Source organism: Phyllopteryx taeniolatus, chromosome 1, assembly GCF_024500385.1.
Source record: "Phyllopteryx taeniolatus isolate TA_2022b chromosome 1, UOR_Ptae_1.2, whole genome shotgun sequence".
NCBI classification, from domain to species: Eukaryota; Metazoa; Chordata; class Actinopteri; order Syngnathiformes; family Syngnathidae; genus Phyllopteryx; species Phyllopteryx taeniolatus.
Genome location: NC_084502.1, coordinates 396,243 through 407,601, shown reverse-complemented (window position 1 = coordinate 407,601; position 11,359 = coordinate 396,243). Strand labels below are relative to the sequence as shown.

The following is an 11,359-nucleotide window of genomic DNA, read 5'->3' as shown; positions in this document are numbered from 1 at the left end:
TTGTACTGGAATTTCTGCCCTAAAATGTCTACAGAGGAAGCAGCGCTTAGTCACAATGGAAGTGAATCCCGCAATTTTGACCTTTAGTTCTTCAGTAGTTGTTTGTTTGTTTGTTTTTAAGATCGTCATTGGAAAAGTCATCCGATTTCCACTGCGGTCAAGCCAGCCTCCACTCGAAAAGTAGCAGTCAAGCCAGCCGCCCCTAATTTTGTTCATGCTAGGCATTACGGTAATAGGTCGCCAACTCGTGGCGAAAGCCACCTTCAAAATAAAAGCTTCCTAATAATACGGACGTCAGTGTTCTTCGGTTAAGGAATGCAACCAGCAAAGTTAATTTGAATCTTGAGATACATTACATACATACATTAAAAAAATTACTTTATTTGATATCTTAGGAAAAATAAATGGCAATGGACTGCACTTATATAGCGCTTTATCTACCTCATCACAGTGGCCAAAACGCTTTACAAAGACTCATATTCACACATACATTCATAAACCAATGGGCGACTGCTGCCATGCAAGGCGCTGCCATGCCCACTGGGAGCAAATTAGGGTTCAGTGTCTTGCCCAAGGAAACTTCGACATGCGGACAGTCGTAGCAGGGAATCGAACCTGTTCTACTGAGCCAAAGCCACCCCAACATAATCCCATTGGTATCGCAAGACAAGTCCAGATCTGTGTGACAGACCACCGAGGACTCCGCAAAAAGAGGTTTGATGAAGATCTGATATTGTATTTCAAAATAAAAATCTCTGAAAACTGCATATGTTGCTTTCATTACCCCTGACTGAAAAAAATCTGTTAAATCTTTTTTATGAGATATCACAACACCAGTCCAGTTCTGGGAGACACTACACCCCCCCAGGTCTCCAACAAAAGAGGTCCCATCAAAATCTGATGTGACATTTCAAAATAAAAGTCCACTGAAATTGGTATATTTCACTGTCATGATCACGGATTTAAAAAATTCTTTAAAAAAAATCTCCTAGTTATCACAACACCAGATCAGTCCTGGGCGACACTACACCCCCCCCCAGGTCTGCAACAAAAGACTCAGTAGGTAGAACAGGTTCGAATCCCTGCTACGACTGTCCGCATGTCGAAGTGTCCTTGGGCAAGACACTGAACCCTAATTTGCTCCCAGTGGGCATGGCAGCGCCTCGCATGGCAGCAGTCGGCCATTGGTTTATGAATGTGTGTGTGAATATGAGTCTTTGTAAAGCACTTTGGCCACTGTGATGATGGAGATAAAGCGCTATATAAGTGCAGTCCATTGCCATTTATTTTTCCCAAGATATCAAATAAAGTATTTTTTTTATGTATGTATGTATGTAATGTATCTCAAGATTCTAATTAACTTTGCTGGTTGCATTCCTTAACCGAAGAACACTGACGTTCGTATTATTAGGAAGCTTTTATTTTGAAGGTGGCTTTCGCCGCGAGTTGGCGACCTATTACCGTAATGCCTAGTATGAACAAAATTAGAGGCGGCTGGGTTGACTGCTACTTTACGATTGGAGGCTGGCTTGACCGCAGTCGATTTCCCGAGACGTCAATCGGGCGTGTTCTGCCGATAAACAGTGGGCTGGGACTGCGTGGGCCAATCAGTCTCGGGAAGTGTCCGGCTCGTGATTGGCGCAGAAGCTCGAGCGGACGCCCTCGCTGCAGCCAATCAGAGAGCGCGGCGACGCGTCAGGTGGCAACTGCAAACCAGAAGTTGTGCTGTGCTGCGTTGTGTCGCAGCTCCTCATCTGCTCTCGGCTTTTACGCTCGTTTTCGGGGCCACGTTGCACTTAACAGGTGAGTGACGAGCCAGCGGTGCCGAGTCCCGACGACACAAACGCGACAATGTTCGGTGGAGCTTCTTCAGTCGTGTTGTGTGCTTCCGTGGAAGCTGACGCAACACCAACGACTTCACCTGCGTGTTCTTCTTCTTCTGAAACGAGCCCATTATTGGCGGAAAATCACGTCTCGGTAAATTTCAACGTCTAACGTGTAGAATTTGCTGTCGTTTGCCTTGTGGGGAAACAGAAGCGACCGTGTGCGCGTGCGTGTGTGTTTCCCTTTGGAGAAGATTTACGAGGTCATCCATTGTTTTTTTTTTCTTCCATTGATATGATGCAACATTGCTGCAGCAGGCCACACGATGGACTTGCAAACACGTTGAGCTCTTCGTGTGTGCGTGCGCTGTGCGTTCCTGCTGCTCACATTTGTGCGCTTTGTTGTCGCCCAGTCTGTCTGCTTGCGCTTTTTGCTGACAGTGCAGACAGCGCTTTTCTTTTCTTTCTTTCTTTTTTTTTTTTTTGTACAAATGAAATTAACTGCTAACTAAATGTTAGAATTTTGGAGAGCTGATTATGCCACAGAAGACTAATACTACATGACCTCCATATGTAACAGTTAAGGGTGAATTACTAATCATATTTTCATCGGATTGGTTTTATTTGGAGCGTTTAATCCGAAGTAATAAGCATACAAAAGAGCTTTTCCCTGGTTCAACCTGCACGTCTTAATTGCTAAATTGAGTGCTACACGCAGTTGTTTTGACAGCAGATCAGTGAAACGAGCAGCTTGGCTCGCACTCCATGACGTCTGGCTGTTCCGAAGAATTCTCATAATTAAGCACTTGTTCTCATCCATTGCCATTCCTTGGCAGAATTTCGACGATAACACGAGCGATAACGAAAGCGAAACACATTGATTTTAGTTTTGGTGCCATTCCAATTAAACTGTAAGGCTTTCCAGAATAGTACACAACTTAACAACGATAGCAATAAAGGAAATCATGAGATGATTCAGTCAGCAGCACCCAAAATTGTCACTATTTCCCAAATTCTGCCAGGTAGGTAAACTCACGAGCACAACTGTATGTGATGTTTGACAACATCAATAAGGTAAAGCATGAAAAAAATATATAATAGATGTATAATATAACATTTGGCAACAGGGGTAAAAAAAAAAGCCAACAACATTATTCCAATTGATGAACGCAGGGAACGACTTTTTATTTTATCTGCTGTAATGCTGGTGTCTGAATTCGCTTTTAAAATTCTGTATTCTATTTGATCATACATTAAAAGAAAACATCCATAATGGAACACATTTACCTTGATATTACAGACCATTACTGTTTTTATAATAGGATTATATTAAATTTGTGTAATTACAACAACAGTTGTCTGTAGATATAGCATATTTTGTTCTTAACATTCACTGCCAGCCTTCCCAGTTAACATGGATATTTGACTTCTAAAGCCGTCAATGGCAGTGAATGTGTTAAAAGCAACTGCGTCAGCGACTGATGCAATATGAGCTCGATAAGCCAGTTTGCTTTAATTTGGCAGCGCGAAGGATCACTGGACTCTAATCTTAATAGGACATTTCATTTCGCCACAATTGGAAACCGTTCCCAGGTGTCTTGATAACGTCTCCGTGACATGCCGAAGGATCAAGAATTACAGAAAACGTTCCGCACCTCATTTTTTGGTCTTGCTAAAATGAGTGCACCGAGCAATCAAGTATGTGCTACTGATCAAAAGTTAATCTGTACGTCCAACAAAACTCCTTACAGTTTTGCTTAGAAAGCTTTGTCTTGCGGGTGAACCACGACCTTTGCTTGAAAGTGACTTTGGATCTTCGCCCAGCCTTGTTTTCAGAGAAACTTGGTGTAGGGGCGGTTATTATGTAAATTAGCCAAGTTGTGATGACACAATTTGCAATGAATGGCTCACTCACAGCTTTTTGAAAATAAGCTCATTTCAAAAGATTGACTTGGTTGTTTATTTTCATGTATGAAAGGCGGGAAGAGACCCAACTATTTGTATATAACCAACTAAAAAGTCTACTTTCCATATTTGATCAAATGAACGTTAAAAAGTTGAGATGTGCCAGGAAAGGAAATATCAACAGTCAGTTGATGTTATTGTTTCCTTTCAGTCTGGGTTTACTCATTGTTGGCATGATTTGGCATGAATGGTTAGCAAATTGTTTACTGAGCTTTCGACTGTTGTTCAATATACTCTCCAATCAGAAACAAATGGTCCACATATTTTCTTCAGCAGGATAAACAAAAGGTTGCTGAAATGATGCCTTGTCGAAGTTTTTCTGGAAATTTCAAAAGCACAATTTCTTGGGACATTGATGATTGTCATTTTTTTCCGTTTTTTTTTTTTTTTTTTTTTTTGGTCAAGCAAACCATGCCTTCCGTTCCCTTGTCCAACGAGGCTCCTGTGAAAAGCCCCATCTGCCCCCACGCTGCCAAGCTGCTCCACCACATCAACGGCGAAGTAAAACTGCACGAGGCTTCGGACCCGACCAACGGGGTCGACGGCACGCGCGCGGCGGAGGACGACGCCGAGCAGAATGGCGGCATTCCCAGGAAATGGATCCGTCCGGACCTGCCGAGCCGCTGCAAGTGGAGCCTGGGAGCCCCGCGTGCAGAATCTCCTCATCCTCATGTTCCAAGGTGAGTTGGGACATATGTAGAGACCCTATTAGTTTTTCACACTGAAAATTCTCAATAAGGAAGAAAATAATTACAACTAAATGTTGTTGTCAGCAGTATATGATTATTATAATGAATGTGTGTTTGCCAACACCCTTTTCCTTTATTCTATTTCTGTTGACAGAACGGCTGCGCCTACTATTCTTCCTGACATTTTGCACAGGATTGGTGACACTCCCCTGGTGCGGATCAACAAAATCTCAAAAGCGTTCGGACTCAAATGTGAAATATGTGAGTCTCCGCGCACACGAGCCGAGAGTTACTGTCCCTTCTCGAAGGGTTTAACGCTCAATTTTCAGTCCGGCCTGAAGACCGCGTTGGGTTTCGCTTTACATTAATGTTGCCCATATTAAGTGTTTTTACACAGGTTAGTATTTCAATTACAAATTCTTTGTAAGCTGTTAATTTACTGTTATAAATGGCTTTCGCAACAAGTTCGGGCTCACCGTTTGGCACATTCACGCTTCTGTTGTGTTCAATTTAAATTTAATTGATTTAAATAAATGTATCAATGATTAACTACAATTTTTAAATGGCAAAGAGACCCTTATTGTAAAGAAGGGTACAAACAACCATTATGTAAGTTCTAAACTCTTATATAAAAGGGAGATTTATTGTGACGTATGATTCACATTGCTAATTTGCATATTATATACTGAGTTGAAAAAAAATAGGAAAGGTATTATTATTCACAAATGTTTAAAACCAACACGAAAATTAAAATCCCTACGTAAAAGCTGGCAAGCGCATTTGACACAAAAGCTTTACTCCAATTATAATCAGCCTAACCATTCAAAAAGATTCCCTCCATTTAAACATCATTATTGGTAGACTTTACACCGATTTTATCGGCCTGATCGGTATCGGCCGATAATTAGCATTTTATGCTGATCGGCTTTAATGTCATAATTCGCTGACATTGATCGGCTCCGCAAAAGACATAGACTCCGCGTCGCCATCGTGCACAGTTTATTTGAATCCAAAAGCTATTTTATTTTTAGCCTTGTCGCGTGTATTTTGACCTAGTACAGATACTGTATTGTATCTGACGGCCGATAAAGTTATTAAAAAAAAAGTCGGCGGTGTGGGACAGACAACACGTAATGGTCGTTGTTAATGTTCTTCCTTCCTCCGTGACGTCGGCGTAGTGGCCAAGTGCGAGTACTTCAACGCTGGCGGCAGCGTCAAAGACAGGATCAGTCTGCGAATGGTGGAGGACGCAGAGAGGGCGGGCGTCCTCAAGCTGGGAGACACCATCATTGAGCCCACCTCCGGCAACACTGGTAATCGAGCGAGCTGGCGCATGCGTTTGTGTTCACAAGTGCGTACGTGCGTGCGTGTGTTGCTATGACAAAAGGTATTTTAACGAGCTGAAGCAGAAGCCTTGTAAATGTTGTGTTTGCTCGTGTCGAGGTATCGGATTGGCTCTGGCCGCGGCTGTCAAAGGCTACCGCTGCATCATCGTCATGCCTGAAAAAATGAGCATGGAGAAGGTGAATTTGTCTTTCTGTCCACAGTGGCTTCCTTCCCTCCGCATTCTTCAGGAGAACTTTTTCTTCACGCAGGTCGACGTGCTGAGAGCACTCGGAGCCGAGATCGTTCGCACGCCGACCAGTGCTCGCTTCAACTCCCCAGAATCTCACGTGGGAGTTGCCTGGCGCCTGAAGAACGAGATCCCCAACTCGCACATCCTGGACCAGTACCGCAACCCCAGCAACCCTCTGGCTCACTACGACACCACAGCCGAAGAAATCCTGGAGCAGTGCGACGGTACAGGACGTCCGCGCCGCTCCGAGAAATAGCAAGTTTCGTTAGCACGAGCAACGGCACGTTGACACGTTTCTCTCTCACCTGACCAGGTAAACTGGACATGTTGGTGGCAGGGGCCGGCACTGGAGGCACCATTACGGGCATTGCCCGCAAACTAAAGGAGCGTTGCCCCAACATCAAGGTAAGTTGTTACCATAGATCACAATATATATATATATATATAGTGTGGGACAGACAACACATAATGCCCGGATCAGACTACAAGACAAATTTGCACTTTTCCGATTGTCAGACTACTGCAATAAAATCTTGTGTTCCGATTTCCACCGCATCCCGTTTTTTACGATCACTGGGCTTCGGCTTGTCAACTCAAATGCGACTGGATACACTCGTTACCATGGCGACGACAACAACGAATCGCGCCGTCTGTTTATAAGAACAAAATGGGGGAAAACGTGCGTTGGTGGTCAGCGGTGCTCGGGAGAGGATGTTCGTTTAAGGCTTGCTTGAGGTATGTTCACGTACTTTTAGTACAATACGGCTCACAAGCAGGCAACAAAACGTCATGTAGCATAGCAAGCTAGTGCTAGCACTAACGGTTGAAGCACCTGTTCTTGTGCTTGATTTTGAATTCTCTCACGGCTGCTCTATTCCCATTTACAACCGCGTAACTGATAGCCTGTAGTTTGAATTGTCTGTTCGCTGCTGCCATTTTCGGGGGTCCTTGTTTAGCTAGTACAGTACACCTACCGGAGGCGTGGCGGTACTCTACGTGGCTTTACGTAATGTTCTCTTAATTGGTTTATCGCTGCCAGGGTACGTAGTGTACGTGTTACGTCCCTATGTCGGCGGGAGATGGTCCGACAGTCAATGAAGCGGAGCGCTTAGCAAAATCGCACATTTTTACAGATTTTACAGATTTTGGAACTCAGTGCACACATAAGGCGCACCGGGTTAAAAGGCGCACCGTCGATTTTGGAGAAAATGAAAGGCTTTTAAGGGCGCCTTATAATGCGGAAAATACGGTACATTATTTATTATAAATAGATTTTACACACGTGCATATACAGTAAATGAACAGGTCATTTAAATTGCTCCATCTTGTTATCGGTTTTTGAAACTCGCTGATCCTCTCGCTCGCTTACCTGGCAGCTCCATCCTCATCATCCTACCAATATACTCACTCTCTCTCCTCTGGATGTGTCCAAACCATCGGCATTACTAAATTGTTTATTGAAACATTTTACTATGGCTTTGCCACCATCTCATGGCATTTTAGGGAGTTTAATAAAGAGCACACAAACTGCAAAAGGTGAGTTTTTCAGAGGAGAGGGTTCACAGAATAAATACAAAGGTATATTTGTGAATAGCGGGCTCACCATACCTCTGAATTATGTGGCAGTATTACCCACCAACAATCAGCAACCACCAACATTTGTTTGGAAGTTGTACTTTGCGTTTTGCGACCAATCAGTTCGGTTCGGTTCTGACCCTGAACAGGATCTGGTTGGATGGATGGATGGACATGGCCAAAAGCCAGCACACGTGTTCTAACGTAACCGTTGCACGTCACCGTCTGGCCCGGTTAAAGATATTAAACAACTCTGTTAGAGCAATACGGAAATACGAGGTGTCAGCTGAGACTAACTCTTTTGACATTTTGTCTGTAGATTGTTGGTGTTGACCCGTTAGGCTCTTGCCTGGCAGAGCCAGAAGAACTGAACAAGACTGACAAGACCCAGTACGAGGTGGAGGGCATCGGCTATGACTTCATTCCCACAGTGCTCGACAGATCAGTAAGTAGCACCGGCCTTTTCTTCTCTCCTTGCACGTTTGTGCATTTGCGATAGGCACCGATGTCTTCATTCGGTGTTGTCAGGTTATTGACAGCTGGTACAAGTCAGACGACGAGGAGTCCTTCACTATGTCTCGTATGCTGATCAGGGATGAGGGCCTGCTGTGCGGTAAGTGCTTGCACCAGTCGACCGGAAACGTACTTCGAGTAACAGTAAATATAACAGATAATGTATGAACACTGAAATTAGTGAACTTTTCAATCCTTTTCTAATTGATTGAGATCTCCCTGTATGTTACGTTGCCAGTGAAAGTATCTGTGTGCGAAACAGGGGGGAGCTCTGGCACCGCCATGGCAGCTGCTGTCAATGTTGCCAAAGAGTTGAAAGAGGGACAGCGCTGCGTGGTCATCCTTCCGGACTCCGTCCGAAACTACATGTAAGGCGTGGTCAAGTTCTAACGCGGGCCGCTTCAATGGATTTTGTGGTTTGGAGTGCTGCCAAAGAGTAAGAAGGGGCTTGAACGAGTGTTGGCTTGGTCTTCGGGCATCCTCCCAGTCCAAAATCCTCCACATCACCATCTGCAATTATTTTCCTTATTTAATGATTGACACACCTCTAAGGGACCATATTTCATTGTCTGGGCTTTCACTGTAGTTTTGATTTCTAAATGTTTATGTGTGTTGTTTTGGGCTGACACGGGTGTTTCTACGTTAGCGACGTGCGCATTTGAATGATTTCGTCCAAAGTCTATCCGATCTGTGCGTTCACATTGTGATGTGCATCAGATTTTTAATCACACTTGGATTAGGACAGATTATTCTTTTTCTTTACACTGCAATGAAGCAATCTGCATTGTGCCACTTGAACCATGAAGTGATTGACAGGTGATCAGTCGAGTCCACCGCCGCTGCGACCCTGAACAGGATCAACACTATAGAAAATGGATGGCTCGAGCTGTAGTTACGAGGGCCCACAAGTGTTTTCACCAATATATCACGTCAACTTTGATGAATGAGAAACTCTGATCAAATGGATTGAGTTGGAATGAATCCATTTTCAAAATGTCTTTTGCAAGGTCCAAATTCCTGAGTGACAAATGGATGGTGCAGAAGGGTTTCCTGAGCGAGGAGGACCTCATGGTGAAAAAACCCTGGTATGTTGAAAGTTGCGTTTTTATCCCGAGCAAATTGGAACGTACAAACATTCAGGGATGTGCATGGCATCGGTCTCTGTCGCTGTCAGGTGGTGGAACCTAAACGTGCAAAGTTTGAACCTCTCCGCACCGCTCACTGTCTTGCCGACCGTCAGCTGCCAGCGGACGATCAAAATCCTCAAAGAGAAGGGCTTTGACCAAGCGCCTGTGGTGGATGAGTCGGGGTGTGTGTCCTGGATCACGTCAAACACAAATATTTGCCATGGTAAAATATTTAATTGTGTGTGTGTGTGTGTGTGTGTGTGTAGGGTAATCCTGGGCATGGTGACTCTGGGGAACATGCTGGCTTCCATCCTTGCAGGGAAGATCAGGCTGTCAGATGCAGTCAGCAAAGTGCTCTACAAGCAGTTCAAACAGGTCAGACTAACTTACTGTGTTTGAAACGTGTCATGATCCTTAGTAAATCAGATCCCAGGCAGAGTTCCGGTCAAGTCTGTCCAATTAAGCTTAAACTTGGATGAAGAAGCATTGCATTTTTCAAATAGATTTTAATGTCTATTTTCTTCCATCCCACTCTCAAAATATTGTCCCCTTCTCTCATAATTTCAGATACGTCTTTTGGATAACTTGGGAAAGTTGTCCCGAATTCTGGAAATCGATCACTTCGCCCTGGTGGTTCATGAGCAGATCCAATGTAAGTTGTCTGAACTTTCTTGCGCTTAGTAGGCGTGTGGGGGAAAAAATACACTTATTGTGTGTTTCAGCTCACACTTCTTAAACGAGACATATTGCCGGCATGCATTGTTTATTTGAAATTGAAGCCATTACCCAGGTATCCTAATAACATGTCTTTGGCAAGCTTTTTGTCACCGTACCCCAAGAATCAAGAATTACAAAATTGCCATGGTAAAATTGGCTCCTTTTAGGGGCGGAGCTCTCAAACCGCCCGGCTTTCGTTAGAATGACAAGCAGTGGGCTGGAACGCCTCACACCGGGCGACCGCTCCTTGCTTCTACTAGCGGAAGATAATGAAAGCGTTGTTGTGGCACAAGGCCACATCGCCAAACGCAAACAATCCCTCTCAACATCTTCACAGAGCAATCAAGTGTCTTTACTAGAGTAGTGTCGCTTATTAGAAGCTAACACTAATAATGCTAGGGGCTTGAATTTAAGGGAATCTTCTACTTATTTGTGGAAGTGAAGCCTGGAGCCCCAGAACCGCCACTGCTTTGAGTATTTGGAAGGTAGAAAAGGTGCTGTGTCGATAGCTTTGTTTCTGCATCACCTTTTGGCTTTACCGTGTGAGTCCTGCACTTCATTCTTTGCTCCCGTGTTCTTGTTGTGTTTCAGACCTGACGGACGGCTCCCCCAGTTTGAAGCAGATGGTCTTTGGGGTGGTGACCGCTGTGGACCTCCTCAACTTTGTCACAGGCTGTGAGCGGCGGGAGCGCACTTTCTCCGAGTCGACGGACGAGCAGTGACTGACTGAGAAAGACGTAGCGCAGTGCGGCGCGTTTCTCACGGCGTCATAATGCCCGCAGATGTCGTCAGTCAAGTTTGTCTAAAATACGATAAAAAAGGATGATCATTTTTTTTTCATGTTTATGTGAACTTGAGTTTTGCAGGCTATTTTAAAGTTTGTTACAGGATTCATACAAGTTAAGATTGGGTCATTTTTGGAGGGGTTTGAAAGAAGTGGTTGTTGCGAAGTAAATCTGCTTGCCGTGCATAAAGAAAGTTGTTTTGTTTAAGTAGAATGCTATCGTTTAATATTATTGTCAATGGTTGAGCCTTTTTGTTCACGTTTGAGATAAGGGATATCAGAATGATGATTTAGTTTTTGCCATAAATCAAGATTAGCCAGGCTGACTGATGGTTTTCATTTCTAGTTACAGTGTGTGCATGTGTTTGCTGCTTGTGTGTGTCTGCAAAAAAAAAAAAAAAAAAAGTATTTAGTATCCTCCTCGAGGTCTTTCTAAATTCTACATGCTCCTGCTAGTTTTGAGGGTCTGGGGGAAAAAGTATTTTGTATTTAATGTAATTGATGTGGATGGTTCAATAAACATGGTACATTCAGTATCGACACTCATTTAACAAGTGTTAGGCCAAATCTTAAAGACAATCAGGCTGTTT

General features: G+C 43.9%; 1 protein-coding gene across 2 annotated transcripts; it reads left to right on the top strand.

Annotated features, from left to right (window-relative positions):
- Nucleotides 1–1,645: 1,645 nt before the first annotated feature.
- cbsa (cystathionine beta-synthase a) lies at nt 1,646–11,302 on the top strand. Of its 2 annotated transcripts, none has more exons than XM_061771528.1 (15): nt 1,646–1,803; nt 4,194–4,468; nt 4,632–4,738; nt 5,656–5,790; nt 5,921–6,000; nt 6,073–6,277; nt 6,367–6,458; nt 7,948–8,073; nt 8,157–8,241; nt 8,404–8,509; nt 9,149–9,226; nt 9,316–9,450; nt 9,535–9,643; nt 9,836–9,920; nt 10,577–11,302. In XM_061771528.1, the coding sequence occupies exons 2-15, from the start codon at nt 4,200–4,202 to the stop codon at nt 10,705–10,707; spliced, it is 1,743 nt and encodes a 580-aa protein (XP_061627512.1). In that variant the 5' UTR covers nt 1,646–1,803; nt 4,194–4,199; the 3' UTR covers nt 10,708–11,302. The 2 variants fall into 2 exon arrangements, with proteins under 2 accessions (XP_061627512.1, XP_061627429.1); XM_061771445.1 differs by having other exon boundaries at nt 1,709–1,977.
- The last annotated feature ends 57 nt before the right edge of the window (nt 11,303–11,359 follow it).